Source organism: Salvelinus namaycush, chromosome 31, assembly GCF_016432855.1.
Source record: "Salvelinus namaycush isolate Seneca chromosome 31, SaNama_1.0, whole genome shotgun sequence".
Taxonomy (NCBI): Eukaryota; Metazoa; Chordata; class Actinopteri; order Salmoniformes; family Salmonidae; genus Salvelinus; species Salvelinus namaycush.
In genome coordinates, this window is record NC_052337.1 from 4,636,230 (window position 1) to 4,654,853 (window position 18,624).

The following is an 18,624-nucleotide window of genomic DNA, read 5'->3' on the forward strand; positions in this document are numbered from 1 at the left end:
GAAATAATGACAAGTTCACCTGCTACAATCGTCTCAGGTGAAATGATTGAGAACGGACATTTAAGGCATCAGTTGGCGTCGCTATGTGCCGAGGTGAAAAACCTAAAGCAAATCATTTTGTCAAAATCACACAGATTTTTGGATTGAATCCCCATTGACTGTTAGAACCTTTTTAAAATGTTGTTGTTGATATTATGCTGTTGTGTTGCCCTTCCAAAATCGGTTTTGGCTTAAAACGATTGAAGCCTATTATAAAATTTAAATGAACGGTATGTTATGATTAAAATCCCCTAAACGACAATGGTCCTATTGCATGCCTAGTTCGTTTATTATTCAAACATACGTTGAACAGTAAATTACAGTTACAAAATTGTTAAGGTTGCAAAATCATGAATATGGACTTTACCGCCAGGTGATGTCGCACTTTGTTTATAAAGAGCATGAGTCTGTAAGCCCTACCTACACATTAGTACTGCTCATACTAATTCGTTTTTCATCCTTCATCGCATAATTTAGCAATTTGGAAAAATTATCTTACTTGTGTCAATCAGTTAGTCTAGTCATTGTTGAGGGCAGGTGTAAAATAAATAGCCACGGTTATATGCTCATGTTCCATTACTCCAAGTCATTTTTCTTGAGTAGCCTAGAAACTAAACTGCACAATTCGATTCATATTAACTTGGCCTAAGTTATGGTCATTAAAAAAAAAAATATATATATATATTATAACCAAAATTATTTAAATGGCCTCTAAATATGGCATCAAATATGGCATCATATCTAGTTTTTATCTATTTTAGTCAATAGAGGACACTTGTTTTGCAGGGTCACTTCATTGTTATAAATGTACTATATGCGGTGGTGTATGTTAGCTCACTAAAGAGTTGACTTTGGTTACTTTAATGCAAAAATCTTTAACATTAATGTTTTTTTTTTCTAGAATCATATTTGTACTTGAAATGTTTCCATCTAATTAAAATATAAAAAACTGCCATCAATCAAAATTCACAATGTTTTAGATTCTTCCATTGATATGAATATCTCATGTTACTGTGTTCCCCGAAAAAGATTTGCGACTTCACGAGCATCAGACTTGATATGTCTACTGGAATAAAGAATCATTGGCTCAAAACAGAAAATGCTGGGTTTCAATTGGCTGCATGGGCTGTCACTCACAGCACGCCGCCAATACACTTCTCCACTGACCTACTAACACAAATTCACGAGGCAGCGGTCACTTCGATTACTGTTCTCCTGGCAACAGGATATTATGCTGGAAGCACGATTGCAGATTTTTTTTTGTATTTCTAAGTAGGGTTGGGAATACTCAGTAGGGTCTGTAGAATCTATATATGGGTTTTGTTTCTTGGGGGACTGTGGTCTAAACACCCAGCATCACTTTCTACTCCACCCATTCCATTGGTCCCAATGCAATACATTGTAGGGCCTATAAATTACATATTGGCTTATAGAGAAATAAAATAGTTATGTGCCTTTGGCTAAAGTGTTATATATTTTTTTAGTACCTCATTTTTTTCTTTATAAGCCAATATGTAATTTATAGGCATTACAGTGAATGGAATGGTTGGAGTATAAACTGTTACTGGGTATATAGACCTCAGTACCCCAAAAACACCATCTATAGATTCTACAGAGCCTATTGAGTATACCCAACCACACTTTAACCAGAGGCACATAGAATCGTTTTTTTCTCTATAAGCCAATATGTAATGTATAGGCCCTACAGTGTATTGCATTGGGACCAACGGAATGGGTGGAGTGGAAAGCCCAATATTGTGAACATTATCTGAACATTGTATTTTTTCGATATAGTTGTCTTAAAAAATGTTTTTAGAAGCATATGTGTAATTGTTTGCATAAAGTCCTTATTTCATTCGCTTCTAATCACAATAAAAATGTCCATTGATTAAAATCTAATATCTTAAATGAATTAGTTAACCACATTGCAATGTTTTGAAATGCGGGCTTTTATTTTGAAGAATTCTTCATTAGCATACGTCACCGTTTGTGCTGCTGGCAGAATACTAGTGTCACTCCGAAAGGAAAAGCGAAGCAGACAAGGAACGCTACTCCAAATTTACTGGATTTTGCCTCCGGCAAAACGATTTGTTTTTGTATATCAGAAACTCAGCCTATACTCTTTTACACGGTATACACCGGAAAACAATACTTTTTTTTTATCAACCTGATGCTTGAAAAGGTAATTTTTATTTTAGTTAAGCGTTGGAAAGCCAGCCATACTGGTAGAAATTATGTTTACGCAGTCTAGTTGGCCGCCCTAACTATTTTGTCTCTATAGACAAAATCTCTAGCTATTGTATTGCACCATATTCATTAATTTAAAAAGTTTACCTGTTATTTTTTTTAAACGTATTACATTAACTCATAACAAGTGTATTACTGTGCAATTAGCTAGTTGGATAGCTGTGGTATCACGTATGATGTTACGTATGAGGTTCGCCTGCTTTGTTAGCTGTAACGGCTGGAGACTTCACATGTTGCTACAGTAGCGAGCGTGCGGTTTAGTTTGATATTTAGTATCATTATAGGCTCGATAACTACCAGTAAACATTACGCGCAGACGGAACATGGCACAGTGACCTGGAATTCGATGTGGGTGGATTTGCTGCTGTCTCTCTGCGGATGGAAATAAGTAAAACAATATATATTTATATATATAATAGCCTAATATGCCTGTGTTGGTGGCTTATCCAAGCACTGCTTTACCTCACACCGTTGCAGTTTAAAATGGGCATTAGCCTACATACCAATACAGCAAGCAAAATATGCATGGTACTACATATGTGTATATGCTTTCCTCTGAGGAAATAGGCTTGGGTAATCTATTTCAAGTAGACATGTATTTGTTCTTAGTGTTAGATCATTTTTCTTTAAACCAATTACCAGTCCTGTATAGGCTAACATTGCATAACCTCCTCAGCCACAGAATTTGCTGGGGAGGGATGGAGTTGATCGCGCTTATTTTATAATCCTGACACAATGAAGTAATCAGGGGCAATGGGACATGACGGTGAACGAGCACCTCATTCTTTCGGGTCCGTTCAACTGACAATCAGAACATTCCGTCGCTGTTTAACGATTGAGGAACTTTGCACGCTACACCTATAGACTGTCTGGAGTTGTTGCCCATAGGCTAAAATGACTCACAAATCCGAGCATGGTATCAAAAAAAGAGCGGGGAATCAATATTTGCAGAGTGTATTGTTCCATTTGGTGCGCGTTTGGCGACATTGTATGCTACCGTAGTATAACACGTTATTATACCGTTGTTGCCTACATTATTACCGCGATATTGACTCAAGTTCATTCCAAAAAAAACAACTCCATTATAAATGTGTAGAAAAACATCGCAGACTCATTCGCACGTGTTTCGGCCCTTTAGTTAGCATAGTGTCAATTGTGTGAGTCTGACGTCATTGTTCACTGATTTTGTTTTTATTTTGTTGTTTCTGTCCGACCACGTGTGATGATTATGACTGGACGCATTCCTTTGTTCCTTGTTTTGGGGAGTTATGGGAGCACGGTGTAGGCTCTAATATAGGAACACAATGTAACTACAGTATAGCTGCGTAGTTTTTTTTTCTTCTTCCATTGCTGCTTAATCTGACTATAAACCTAGGCGGTGGTTACTAAAGGACCACGCCTTTGGCTCCGAGCTGTTTATCTCATTCGATTTGAACGCACCACCGAGCTTGACCATTGAAGGTCATTGTCAGGCGGTCTCGCAGCTCTTTTACGACTGGAGCTAAACATCTATGTTTAGGGTAGTGGGTTTACGGCACTAATAGATCTTGCTGTTCAACTGACTTGCCGCAAGGAAATAGCAAATAGCTTTTCCTCCTAGACTGTTTTGAAACGGGGATTGTTTCAGTGTGCATGACTTAGTGCTTAAAGACCTCTGGCGATGACATCATTTGTAGAGCCTGAATGGGGTCGTGCGCGCTCAAAAATCGCATAATTTTCGCCACTCTCCGACCAATGGATTTCGCAGTTGTGTCACCCTAAAATGTCAGAGTAGTCTTGTCCTCCATTCGTCCTGGAAAGGTTGTACTTGTTACAAGCATCTACTTTGTCTGTAGATACAGATGGACAGTCTAATGTATTTATGACAATGTTTTTACCTAATTCCTACACTGTACTTATAGAGGGAGAAAGAGAGAGGGAGAGAAAGAGATCAATAAAGACTTGCTTTGGCAATGTAAACATGTTTCCCATGCCAATAAGCCAATTTGAATTAGAATTTGAGAGGGAGAGAGAGAATGGGACCCAACTAATGGTAATAGTTAATAAAACCTTGAATCCACTGTAATACATTTTCTCTAGTGAAGAATGAAGATAGGGCATCTGATTGGTCTATTATAATAGGGAAATGGAGACCTGGTTCAGCAAGCATCTCCCTCTTGATATTGTGATCTGAAGAGGTTGCAAAGTTTAACAGTTTATGTCCCCTCTCAGGATGAGTAACATCAATCAATCAAATGTATTTATAAAGCCCTTTTTACATCAGCAGATGTCACAAAGTGCTATACAGAAACCCAGCCTAAAACCCCAAACACCAAGAAATGCAGATGTAGAAGCACAGTGGCTAAAGAAAAACTCTCTAGAAAGGCAAGAACCTAGGAAGAAACCTAGAGAGGAATCAGGCTCTGAGGGATGGCCAGTCCTCTTCTGGCTGTACCGGGTGGAGATTATAAGAGTAGATGGCCATTAAGGCAAGATTGTTCTTCCAGATGTTCAAACGTTCATAGATGGCCAGCAGGCTCAGAGTTGTAAGATGTGTGGCCAAGGGCCACCCTCAGTGGTGTAACCTGTTCACAGGCACCCTGTCAGTAAACAATACAGAATTAAGCAATAAGGCCCGAGGGGGTGTGGTATATGGCCAATATATCACAGCGTAAGCCTTTCTTACGCATGTGCCTGCATACAGCAATATTGGCCATATACCACAAGCCCCTGAGGTGCCTTATTGCTATTATAAACTGGTTGCCAACATAATTAGAACAGTAAAAATAAATGTTTTTGTCATACCCATGGTATACGGTATCTGATATACCACAGTTGTCAGCCAATCAGCATTCAGGGTTCGAACCACCCAGTTTATAATAAAGAATAATACATACCTATACCTAAACAGTGTATTTAATTGGACATGGACTGGTGTAAATCTACTGTTAAGCAGGAGGGGAATGTTAAAGCCATTACATAAGCTTACTATGCAGACATTCCGTCATTTGTTACGAAGCTCAACTGAGCTCAAGACATTAATTTTCCTCTGCTGTAAAAGTTGCTTTACTTTATGGTGTAATAATACAAGATGTCCAAAGTCTAGATTACAAAATGAGTTTTAATAATGATGTGGAGGATATTTCACATCTCAAAACCGCTGAGGATTTCAGCTACTTTGAGAGTTAGTTATACTAAACGTTATAAGATTATTATGGCATCACTAACTCCAGATACAGTTTTTCAAGTTCATCCACTGATACGTTTGAAGACAAAACCATATTATGGTGCCTGGCTTGCTTAACTAGCCTGGCTACTCCTTTTCGGGTATATATGGTATATATGGTATGTTCTGCACAAAAAATACCCATCAAAAACTTCAAACACAATACTTTCCCTTTATTAAGCAGTATGTAGAAAAGGTGAGCGTGAATATAATCTTCAAGAATTTGTTTCTTACAGTACTCTGAGTACTAAGCAACATCTATGTTTACTCAGCCGAAAGATTAATGTGATAGTGATGTACACTGTGACTAAGCACATGAAATGGAAGCCAAAGACAAATGTGAAAAACCATCTGATCTTAAACTTTGATATCTAAAACTTCCCCTTTTTTCTTTTCTCAACAGCTTTGGTGAATTCTAAAGGACTATTCCCCTGTTGGAACTACCATTGTTGGACACAAATGTCATTGGTACCTTTTGGTTTAAGATAACGAGATGTCCAGTCAAAAGGACTAAGGACCTATGAGTTTCTTGAACACAAATATCCCAATCGTTGAAATATGCAGACCATCAAAAGCGAGCCACTGTCAAATGGCTCCTACAGCGGAGAGGATGCCCTGTTTCTGGCTGTGCCCCGTCAAGAGGCCAACAGGGATCTGATGGACCACAAGCTCTCTGCCATGCCCTTCAAGGCCAAAGGCACCTCCTGCCGCAGGAAACGGGAGTTCATTCCGGACGAGAAGAAAGACAATCTCTACTGGGAGAGGCGGCGCAAGAACAACGAGGCGGCCAAGCGTTCGCGGGAGAAGCGGCGCCTCAACGACATGGTGCTGGAGAACAAGCTGCTGGCCCTGGGCGAGGAGAACGCTTCCCTCAAAGGAGAGCTGCTGGCCCTGAAACTCAAATTCGGCCTGGTCAGCTCTGCGGCCTACACGCAGGAGGTGCAGAAGATCTCTGTGTCAACGGCCGCCCTCTACCACGACTTTGTCTCGCCGGGCGAAGCCCGAGGCTCTTGCATCAGGGACCTGGAGTCCCCTCACCTGGGCAGCAGCTGCATATCGGTCATCAAGCACTCCCCTCACAGCACGCAGTCTGACATGGCCGAAATCTCTACAGCGACCAAGGGTAGCATGTGCAGGACCCCCGAGATCATCAAGCAAGAGCCAGCCGAGCACGGAAGCTACGTGCGTGAGAGGAGCAGTCCATACGAACTGTACAGGAACTACATTGCCAGCCCTTTCCCCGGGGTTTACTCCCAACCCTCCCCGTTCCTGCCGCTCACCAGGTCGATCAGCAACTCCCCGAGGACCTCGGACGACGGTGCCGTGAGTAAGTCCTCGGACGGCGAGGATGAGCAGCAGGTCCCCAAAGGCCCCATGCCACATGCCGCCGACCCGAAGAGCGTCATCGTATCCCGCCTCAAAGTGCCAGATGCTTGTTCGTCGGCTCTGCCCCACAAACTGCGGCTCAAGAACAGGGCCATTCCAATCAAAGTGGAGGCCATCGACCCTGACTACGACTCTTCTGGAAAGTCCTCCTCTCCCATCGACATGTCGGCCAGAGAAGGCTACCAGAGGGGCCAGGGTGCCGTGGCAGACTACATGCAGTCGTCCCTCAGCCCCTTGTCACTCCAAGTGACCAACATCCGGGATTGGACCCACCAGCCAGAGCACTGGCACAAAGACAGCTCAGAGAAGCCACAAAATGGCTACCAGAACAGGCTGTCCCCGGTCCCTGTCTCCAAAAAACTCACTCTGGACCTTGAAGACGGCTCCTACGCCCACTCAGACTCTGAGAACTTGTACTTAAAACGAGGCATAGCTGACCTGTCTGCAGAAGTTTTGTCTCTGAAAAGACTGATAACATCGAGGCAAGGGTCCGTGATAGAATCAACCAAAAGCACTGCTGATCATGAGTCATTATCGAAAGGATGTTACTCAAAATGAGTTCTGTTTGCACAATGCCTTGTTTTCCACTGTATTTACTATTGCACTGTGCGGTTGATATGGTGTATAAATGCAGTACATTTAAAATGAATGGTGTGTTGTGCACTTGCTGTTGTAGTTCGGCGTATCTTCTTCATAACTCCACCTGTAACCCAAAGCCAAATGTCAGGCTGAGGCTACTACTGTACATGCACATTTTACGTCAACTTTTGAAAAGTTTTGTTGTAAATGGTGACTTTTTGTTGACAATAAATATGTGTAAGCACTGAACCTTGTGCGTGTGTGTGTAATTTAGCAGTATTATTTTCAGTTGATCTGTTAAGTATTTCAACAAACAGTTCACGGCAAGGATGCAGATAAATCATTGTCTCTGACACTGGTAGGATTAATGCAATACACTCATCAGAAACTGGTAGGATTAATGCAATACACTCATCAGAAACTGTTCATATCCGTTACAATCTCTGAAGAGTTTAGCAGGGGAAAAACTACAGGTGAGGCATGTACATGAAGGGATGCCCACTTTTGTGTTCCCGCCCCAACCCAGACAAGTTAAAGAAACACTATGTGAGTTAAATTGCTAATTGTTTACATACAATTTTGGATAGAATCTTTGCTGAATGGTTCAAGTCATATACATTTATGATAATTATCCATTTCTTACAGTATATCATGAAACCACACAAAGTATTTGGCCAACAATAGCCTATATGCTTTTTGCTGATAAGTGTGGGGAGGTGTGCCTCTTTCTGTCCAATGAGGTCATTTCTGGACAATATTTCTGTCCATTTAAAGGGACCCCTTTTGTCCCATGAGCACCCCTAGGCAAAATAATACTCTTTTTAACCCTGAAAATCAGCTGACATACAACTAACTATACAACCTTACCTTGAAATTAGAATATTACATATACAGTAAATGAATCATTATGAATAAATTATTGCTATCTGAAGCCAACAAATATATCCCGTTGAGAACTTGTTTTCTCATCAGCAACCAGCCTAACTTGCATTTAGCCAGAAAGAGTTGATAGATTTCAGTCATATGGCCACAACTATAACAAAGTAAAGCATTGAAGACCATGTTGGCTCTTTCCCCAGTATCTTGGTCAAATCAAATCATCACATTTTATTAGTCACATGCGCCGAATACAACCTTAGAGTGAAATGCTTACTTACGAGCCCCTAACCAACAACGCAGTACAAATAAGAATAAGAAATAAAAGTAACACGTAATTAAAGAGCAGCCGTAAAATAACATTAGTGAGACTATATACAGGGGGCACCGGTTAGTCGAGGTAATTGAGGTAATATGTACATGTAGGTATAGTTATTAAAGTGACTATGCATAGATGATAATAACAGAGAGTAGCAGCGGTGTAAGAGTGGGAGAGGGGCAATGCAAATAGTCTGGGTAGCCATTTGATTAGATGTTCAGGAGTCTTATGGCTTGGGGGTAGAAGCTGTTTAGAAGCCTCTTGGACCTAGACTTGGCGCTCCGGTACCGCTTGCCGTGCGGTAGCAGAGAGAACAGTCTATGACTAGTGTGGCTGGAGTCTTTGAAAATGTTTTGGGCCTTCCACTGACACCGCCTGGTATAGAGGTCCTGGATCGCAGGAAGCTTTGCCCCAGTGATGTACTGGGCCGTACGCACTACTCCCTGTAGTGCCTTATGGTCGGAGGCCGAGCAGTTGCCATACCAGGCAGTGATGCAACCAGTCAAGATGCTCTCAATGGTGCAGCTGTAGAACCTTTTGAGGATCTGAGGACCCATCTGAGGACCCATGCCAAATCTTTTCAGTCTCCTCAATTGCCAATTATAAGATAATGCCTGGGATGTAAATCTACAGACACCTAATAATAACAATATTACTTATCTCATTAAATCTGGGAAAGTAATCCAGCCTCATCACAGCAAAAACTACTATACAGTCGGCATGTCTACATTCCTTCACTGGCTGACTGGGGTACTACTGAAATACTTGTTTAAAGACTCCAGTCTCAGTCATTTCAATTATTGAAATACCACATCATTTTCATGAATAGCCTACCTTAATGAGATTAATACAACTGTCTTTCTTAGTCCATTATAACCATAAAGCTAAGCCATAGGAGAACAATGGTGTCATGCAGTCATGTTTTCTAATAGCCAAACTGCTTAATTTCATGGAATGTCATTCCTTGAGAACTGCATACAGGATCAAGGGCAGTTACCATGTAAAGAGATACAGCACACTGCAGTGTTTACATTTTGTTGGTGGTTTCACTCTTTGATGGACAACCTGAGACCAATGCATCTTGAGTGCAGGCAACAATTCAAGTTGCTTTGTTTTTGTCCCATCTAATGCATGTTTGGGCGAAAATGCGTTCGTGCCATAGCTCAGAATTTCACTGTAGTGTTATTACGGTCTCGACGAAGATACACAGGTCAAATTGATGGATTTCGATGGCGAGTTTTTTTGTTTGTTTATTAAACAATAATGGAGAGAGCATTGAGAGCATTATCGTATGACTGTAGCTAGCAGAGGGAATCCTATTCTGCGGCGTGTGTGGCTGGTCACGTGGTCAACCCCACGTCACACTCGGTTCAAAGTTGAAAGTCAAAACAACACTGCAGCACTACAGTATGGCGGTTCTTGTGGGTTGCCGAGTTCTTCTGCAAGCTATTCGACCCCAAACGGGTACCATCGAGGGAGTGCGCAGATTGCAGGAGCATACGAAGTCTTTGCACAATGTCCTCAACAACAAACTACAGTACATTCGTCCGACAAGCAATGGAGCGACCCGTCATTACAGCTCCGATATTAAGGATGACTTGAGCATTAGATATCTGGACGGAGAAGATTCAGGTAGCTAGCCATTGCCATTAGTGTATAAAACAATCCCAAATCGTGTTGTTGGTGTAAGACGACTTTGTTTCAGGAAGTGTTGCCAAATCAAAAAACTATTAACAACTCAACGCGACACGCTTGAGTCTCCTGCAGATAAAGCTGCTCTGTTAGCTGCTACGCTATCTGTCGCTCAACGTCATAACTTGTCAAAAACAATGTTACAGTGACTAATCCTTGAAAGAGAAACATTGTTTCTAAAAAATATGTTACAATGTCCTATGCTAATTACCAAGGTCTACCTACACCTATTGTACATTACCTGTTGCCTACATAGCGAATTTGAATGACTGACACATAACACTAAAGAAAGCTTAAATTGCCAATATTTTCTTTATTTTTTTTTTTTGGGGGGGGGACTATTTTGGTAAAAACGGTTCCCAAATGATCCAATTGTAAAACTAGATAAATCATCTCCAAAAATATTTGTCACATTTTCTCTAGCTTTGTCAGAGATCACTATCCAGAAGTCAAGTATGTAGAAAAACCTTGAACTTTTTCAATGGAACCTGCGTACAACATCCATGTTCAAACTGACTGCAAGGTATTTGTCAGTGTCAATTACTTGACTCTTTGCAAAATCTCACCACTTCCCAACCTTGTGATCTTGTCCTAAGGGTGTCCCATGTCAATATAAAGGATGATGAGTTTGGTATTATCCCTTCAATCCCCAGTCCAGGACTTACCAGTTAATGTCAGAAGTATTTTGCTCAATTCCTCGCCTGCTTCTCAAAATGTCAGAGAGAGTACTGCTTCCCTCTGACGTTTTTCATGAACCCCCCCTCGCCTTTTTCCCCCGCTGCTTCTACTCTCTGTTAATTATCTATGCATAGTCACTTTACCCCCTACCTACAAGTAAATATTACCTCAATTACTTAAACTATCCTGTTCCCTGCACATTGACTCGGTTCCGGTACCCCCTGTGTATATATATTTTTATTATTTATTTAACCTTTAACTAGGCAAGTCAGTTTAGAACAAATTCTCATCAACAATGACGGCCTACCGGGAACAGTGGATGAACTGCCTTGTTCAGGGGCAGAACGACAGATTTTTACCTTGTCAGCTCGGGGTTGATTCAATCCAGCAACCTTTCGGTTACTTTCCCAACACTCTAACCACTAGGCTATAGCCTCGTTATTGTTATTTTGTGTTACTTAAAAAAAAAAAAAAAACTTGAGTTTATTTTTCTTAAAACTACATTGTTAAGGGCTTGTAAGTATGTATTTCACCTGTTGTACTCGGCGCATGTGACACAACATTTGATTTGTTTTGATTGAGGAGGCAAGGAAAATCCTGGAGGAATCTAGATAAACACTTTTGAGATTCACCCATGGCCATTGGCCTCTGTCAGAGACATGGAACCAAGAATACATTCCCACAAGCCTCTGTTGGGCACAGTGCCATAGTGTTATTGATGGTATTCAGTATGATCACAGACGTAGTAAGTAATGGTGATGTCTCGTTATTCCATAGGACACATTTAAACAATAAGGGATCGTATTGATTTATATAATTTCCATGTTATATCATAGTACTATGGGTGTACTATATTAAATCATAGTGCTATGGTACTGTACTATATTCAATCCTAGTGCTATGGTACTGTACTATATTATATCATAGTGCTATGGTACTATACTATATCATAGTACTATGGTGCTGTACTATATTATATAGTACTATGGGTGTCTATATTATATCGTAGTACTATGGTACTGTACTGTAGTATAGTACTGTACTATATAGTATTATGGTACTGTACTATATTTTATCATCGTACTGTGTTACTGTACTATATTATATCATAGTACTATGTTACTGTACTATATTATATAGTACTATGGGTGTACTATCTTATATCATAGTACTATGGTACTGTACTATATTATAGTACTATGGTACTGTACTATATTATAGTACTATGTTACTGTACTATATTTTATCATAGTACTATGGTACTGTACTATATTATATCATAGTACTATGGTACTATATAATATCATATATCATGTTTGTTATTCATGGTCCCCACTCTGTCTGCTATTCATGGTCCCCACTCTGTCTGCTATTCATGGCCCCCACTCTGTCTGCTATTCATGGCCCCCACTCCGTCTGCTATTCATGGCCCCCACTCTGTCTGCTATTCATGGCCCCCACTCTGTCTGCTATTCATGACCCCCACTCTGTCTGCTATTCATGGTCCCCACTCCGTCTGCTATTCATGGCCCCCACTCCGTCTGCTATTCATGGTCCCCACTCTGTCTGCTATTCATGGTCCCCACTCTGTCTGCTATTCATGGCCCCCACTCTGTCTGCTATTCATGGTCCCCACTCTGTCTGCTATTCATGGCCCCCACTCTGTCTGCTATTCATGGCCCCCACTCCGTCTGCTATTCATGGCCCCCACTCCGTCTGCTATTCATGGCCCCCACTCCGTCTGCTATTCATGGCCCCCACTCCGTCTGCTATTCATGGCCCCCTCTCCGTAGTTCTAACATGTTATCTGTCTTTTAGGGATTGTCGTCTTTGGGATCAATCGACCAAAGCAAAAAAATGCCATCAGCAAAAACCTTGTCATTCAGGTATGTATGGACATCCGTGAGGTGGCCTACATCAATTATGGCTGTTATTAGCACCCATTTTGATTGTGTTTTCTGTTAGATGACTGAGGCTGTGGAGAGTGTAAAAAAGAACAGCAAAGTGCGGACTGTCATCATTTGTAGCATGGTGCCTGGGATATTCTGTGCAGGTACACAACAACTTTATATTTTGGGTGACAATGGGATCAGACAGTTTGAACTATGCCCATGATGCATTTACTGTGTAAGTGATAGTCTTAAATTTTGTAAAAAAAATCTATGAGGTATGTCGTTAATTTGAAGGCTGATATTTATTAGTGTACAATTGAATATTTCCTGCATGTATTTTTATAACTCGCGGGAGTGTGGAATCAGTTACCTCTAGCCATAATCTGTGTACGTTTTTGTTGCTTTTATGCTGTCTGTAACTCCTCACCAATTTATTTAACCTATGTTGTAGCGTAGATGCTGGTGGAAAAGCTGGGGGGGGGGAAAGAGCACATTTTCATTCTATTACATGATTTATTAGATGACAATGACATGTTGTTTTCTCTGTACAGGTGCGGACCTTAAAGAGAGGGCCAAAATGCACCAAAGTGAAGTTGGACCCTTTGTGTCCAAGGCAAGGGCACTAATCTCAGAACTTGGTGAGGGAATTGTTGACGACTTATTTCATAGGGCCGGGACGGTACCAGTATCGCAATATTTTTCCCCCAATTACAAACAAATTCAAACACGAAGTAGACCAAACTCTTTGCTACTTTAAACAGACATATTTTTTGTATTATAGAAATTAGATTTCTGCAGGGGCGTGGACATCGACTCTAAGGGGTTAAAAACCTGCAGTATGTAAAATATTGTGTGCTATAGTTTGAAAAATCAGTAAATGTGACTGGATGACAACATAATGATGTTTTTTTCCTTCCAAGGGACGTTTTCCTAAAGAAGTTAAATCCGCTTCGTGTTTTGTTTCCTTTCCACGATACTATTATCACGATACTGGTATTGTCACGGCCCTAGTATTTCACACAAATTAGTCTGGACATTATGTCCCTAATTGTTTCATGTTCACAAAGCAGCACATGAATCATTTCATCATCTTAAAATCCATTCGAGTCATTGATAATACTTTTTTCTTGCTCATTTCCTGTGGTTATAAATTCATGCCAGGTGGACTGGAATGAGATGACTCATTCCATTCCATTTTTAGAGTCTTGTTATTCACTAGGCCAGGGGTATTCAACTCTTACCCCACGAGGTCTGGAACCTGCTGGTTTTCTCCTCTACCTGATAATTAATTACACCCACCTGGTGTCCCAGGTCTAAATCAGTCCCTGATTAGAAGGGAACAATGGAAAAAAAACACAGTGGAACTGGCTTGGAGGTCCAGAGTTTAGTTTGAGGGCACCTAGGCGATATGGGATAAACACTGAGCTGCCACACTGCACCTACAGTGCCTTCAGAAAGTACTCAGACACCTTGACTTTTCCCACATTTTCCCCTTCTAAAATTGATTAAATCATTTTTTCCCCTCATCGACCTACACACTATACCCTTTAATGACAAAGCAGAAACAGGCTTTTAAATAACAAAACAGAAATATTACATTTACATAAGTATTCAGATCCTTTACTCAGTACTTTGTTGAGGCACCTTTGGAAGAAATTATAGCCTTGAGTCATCTTGGGTATGATGCTACAAGCTTGGCACACCTGTATTTGGGGAGATTCTCCCATTCTTCTCTGCAGAACCCGATGGTCACCTCCCTGACCAAGGCCCTTCACCCCCAATTGCTCAGTTTGGCCAGGCAGCCAGCTCTACGAAGAGTCTTGGTGCTTCCAAACGTTTTGCATTGAAGAATGATGGAGGACACTGTGTTCTTGGGGACCTTCAATTGTGCAGAAATTTGTTGTGACACAATCCTGTCTCGGAGCTCTACAGACAATTCCTTCAACCTCATGGCTTGGTTTTTGCTCTGACATGCTCTTCCAACTGTGGGACCTTATATAGACTGGTGTGCCTTTCTAAATCATGTCCAATAAATTGAATTTACCACGGGTGGACTTACCACGGGTGGACAAGTTGTAGAAACATCTCAAGGGTGATCAATGGAAACAGGATGCACCTGAGCTCAATTTCGAGTCTCATAGCTAAAGGGTCTGAATACTTATGTAAATAAGGTATTTCTGTTTTTTATTTCTTATACCAGTTTTTTCTTTGTCATTATGGGGTATTGTGATGTCATTATTACATCACAATACCCCATAATATACACCATAATACCTCACAATATCACCATAATGTGATGTCATTATGGGGTATTGTGTGTAGATTTGATGAGGGGGAAAAACAATTTTAATCAATTTTAGAATAAGGCTGTAACGTAACAATATGTGGAAAAAGTTAAAGGGTCTGAATACTTTCCCGAATGCGCTGTATGTATTTACACATTGGTTTACACAAGGTTCAGTGTTTCAGGGAGATGTGTTCATATTGCCTGTGCACATTTTACACTGTTGTGATTGAGGGCTAAGGACTCATTGCTAATTCGTAGAGTCATTTATACATATTTCATTTTGTTATTGTTTTATGTTGTGGATGTGTGTGAGACATGACTGTCTTCAGAGAGATGATCGATGACATGTCTTCTTATTTTCTTTGTGTCTACTGGAGGAAAAATGTTTTACATCATACTCCATTTTGACAAATACCCCCGTTTCTGTGTAGGTAATCTGCCCATGCCAACGATCGCAGCTATCGATGGAGCTGCCCTTGGTGGTGGTCTGGAGATGGCTCTGTCCTGTGACATCAGAATTGCCTGTAAGTAACCCATTGTGCTAAAATGGGTGTGCCGGTGCTTGTATGTAAAACAGGTACATATAGGTAGCAGGTAGCCTAGTGGTTAAGAGTTTTGGGCCAGTAACCGAAAGGTCACTGGGTCGAATCCCAGAGCAGACTAGGTGAAAAATCTGTCGATGTGCCCTTGAGCAAGGCACTTAAACCCCTAATTGTTCCTGCAAGTCGCTCTGGATAAGAGAGTCTGCTAAATGACTAATATATAGCGGTGTAGCATAGACATTACAGTACACACAGCTAGAATTTCTCTAGAGCCTCCAAAGATTCATACTAGTAAAACAAAGTGTTGACACAGTGTCTTTGTGCTGGGTCGATTATGAGACATGATAAAATTCCTGTTCAACAGAGTTAATGTACATGTTTTTTGAAATACTGTACTTCTCTAGTTGACAAATGATCATGAGCAAATATAAGAGTGTACATGCCCCCACATGCCCTGATGAATGAATAGACTGTACAGAACAGATTTAGTAGAATTTACATAACCTATATTTTGTTTCCCCACATTGAGAGATTAGACTATGGCAGTTGGTTGATTCATTTACTGATGAAATTAGTATAATTTGATTCATTCGTTATGATATTTGTAAGATGAATGCCTATCTAAAAACATCACTGTATTTGATCAAATTGTTGTTGAATGTACATGTTGTCCTCGTCAAGCATGACAAGTCCCTTCTATTGAGATCCACACGGCTTCCATTTGCTGGAGCGAATCAACACTCCATCTTTAAAATGACCAAGGAACAGATGTCAGCGTGTGCAATGTTTTTCCTCAGCCTCAGAATTAAATCTGTTCCTCGTTCCTAGCGCATCACTCCCCTTCCTCGTACGAGAGAGCTGCGATATTCCATATGCTTTCACACATGTTCTCTGATGAGTTTATTAGCATCTATTTTAAGCATCGGATTGGATGGGGGGGGGTGTTCACAGATGAAAGTGGCTTTAAAGTTTCAGGGCATCATAGCACCACAGATGGATGTGAGCATGCATGCCAGACTTGAGTGACTGAAGAGTCCTCTCTGAATGAATCAACTGTCGACAGCCATAGTGGTTGTCATTGTTTTTAGTGAGGGATGAAACTAAACTATTTTGTGAGGGCTGACTCAGTAGGTGTGTGGTTCTTGGTGCCCGGGTGGGTGCAGAAAACATTTACAACCTAGAATGTATCTCCCTCCTTTATTTACATTAAAGATACCTGCAGCAGTTCTGTGGCCTGTAAGCCAAAAGGTAAACACAAAAATAAGGGTACATCAACGGTATGGCAGATATGTTTTTAGCCATTGCCATCTGTTACCGATATGAATATATTGTGCATCCCTACAGAAAAAGTCACTCACCACATTTCACACCCTTAGCCGTGGTATATTGGCCATATACCACACCCCTTCAGGCCTTATTGCTTAAGTATTAGTCACTCTAAATATAAATATTCAAGCCAAGACGTGTGATTTGTTAGTTTGCTCTGAGCCGATGCCGGAATTCCCTTTCTACTGTAAGGAAATAGATCAAAGATGTTTGTCTAGAACTGATTGATTCCAGATATTCTGACTCTGTCACATTTCCCTTTTTCTGTAGCTAACAATGCAAAGCTCGGCCTGACTGAAACCAAACTCGCCATCATTCCAGGAGCAGGTAAGGTTTCATTTCCTAGTGTGCTGTTGTGCCTTTGTGTGCTAAGACTACAATTCGTGAAATTGACAATCAAACCAAAAAATGCTTGCCTTTCAAATTTGACCACAAGCGATATGGTGAATATACAACCTCTTTCTAAATGACACAGTTTTGTATTTCTAAGAAATGTCAATCTCAAGTAAATGTTGTTGTTTGAAATAAATTGCGGCATTTGTCCAGGTGTGACGTATGGGCGACATTCTCTCTCTTGGCTGTTATAACACGTCCTACGTCGATGGGCCAAAATGGCTTTTTCTTTCCCGGAATCCCTGAGAGTTCTTTATTTAGTATCCCTGGTGTACCAACTTTCAAATGTTGACCAGATATGAGGTTGACTGGGTCAATTTGGATAAAATGGTGCACCGCATGAAAATGTACACAGAGATATATTTTGGTTGCAGAATTGTTTAATGTGGCATGAAAAACAGAGCTCAAGACTGTCTGTGTCTCTGTCTAACCTAAAAGAAAAGCCGCTCCGATATGTAAGCAAGGAAGAGATATGTAGCATTGTGTCCTAGCTATGTATGTGGTAAATGCCTGTTTCTTTCCTGCCTTTTATCATCAATTGTAACCAGGAAGGTACACACTTCACATTTGTTCGCCTACAAAATGTACACAACCCTGAACTGCTGTGGGTCAGCCTTTTATTAGGAGAAGCTTACACTGACTCATTCTAGTGCATATTCCTCAACAGTTTTTATTGCACATACAGTATGCTACCCAAACTCTTTGGACATCACTTAACCAATATAATTGTGCTATATGTGCAACATGATGAGTAGTTATAAGGGAGGTCACAGTAGGGAACTAGGTCAATCCATGTCTGATTGAGCTACACTGGTGTTGAACCCCCTTCAAGGATTGTTTAATAAAACCAGCTTACTTCTCTCCAGTCTAAGAGTAGAGAGGCATCAACAGAGGTCTTGTGTCTGTTTATAGCTATTAGCTGCACAGCCACCCAAAGAGGGAATGGAGAGAATTTTGAAGATGTGTAGACTGCTAAACCTGTCGACCATAATGAAACGTAGTTCGCTGTGGTAGACTGCATGTCAGTGTGAATTCTGTTTGGATTTGACAGGTGTTCTACATTACATAGAGCATGCCAGTCATTTCTGAGGCACCACCAGCCCATTGCTGTACGATTCATCAGGGTTGATGTCAGAGCTTTGTCCGTCTCTGTTCAGTCTCAT

The 18,624-nt window shown here is 40.8% G+C and overlaps 2 protein-coding genes across 4 annotated transcripts in view; both read left to right on the forward strand.

The window, feature by feature from the left end:
- Nucleotides 1–2,030: 2,030 nt before the first annotated feature.
- Nucleotides 2,031–7,710, forward strand: nfil3 (nuclear factor, interleukin 3 regulated). 2 transcript variants are annotated; one of them, XM_038970245.1, is made up of 2 exons: nucleotides 2,031–2,221; nucleotides 5,895–7,710. In XM_038970245.1, the coding sequence occupies exon 2, from the start codon at nucleotides 6,050–6,052 to the stop codon at nucleotides 7,433–7,435; it is 1,386 nt and encodes a 461-aa protein (XP_038826173.1). In that variant the 5' UTR covers nucleotides 2,031–2,221; nucleotides 5,895–6,049; the 3' UTR covers nucleotides 7,436–7,710. The 2 variants fall into 2 exon arrangements, with proteins under 2 accessions (XP_038826173.1, XP_038826174.1); XM_038970246.1 differs by lacking the exon at nucleotides 2,031–2,221 and adding an exon at nucleotides 2,498–2,674.
- Nucleotides 7,711–10,025: 2,315 nt separating this feature from the next.
- The window catches only part of auh (AU RNA binding protein/enoyl-CoA hydratase), a 44,814-nt gene continuing 36,215 nt past the window's right edge, over nucleotides 10,026–18,624 (forward strand). For both annotated transcript variants that reach the window (XM_038970247.1, XM_038970248.1), the window contains exons 1-6: nucleotides 10,026–10,283; nucleotides 12,840–12,907; nucleotides 12,987–13,074; nucleotides 13,465–13,551; nucleotides 15,632–15,724; nucleotides 17,339–17,395. In XM_038970247.1, coding sequence (XP_038826175.1) covers nucleotides 10,061–10,283; nucleotides 12,840–12,907; nucleotides 12,987–13,074; nucleotides 13,465–13,551; nucleotides 15,632–15,724; nucleotides 17,339–17,395 — 616 coding nt within the window. In that variant the 5' untranslated portion in view covers nucleotides 10,026–10,060. The remainder of the gene's footprint in view (nucleotides 10,284–12,839; nucleotides 12,908–12,986; nucleotides 13,075–13,464; nucleotides 13,552–15,631; nucleotides 15,725–17,338; nucleotides 17,396–18,624) is intronic.

Bases quoted from the DNA above. Each gene is read 5' to 3' on its own strand.
- nfil3 (XM_038970245.1), top strand. From the start codon at position 6,050: ATGCAGACCATCAAAAGCGAGCCACTGTCAAATGGCTCCTACAGCGGA.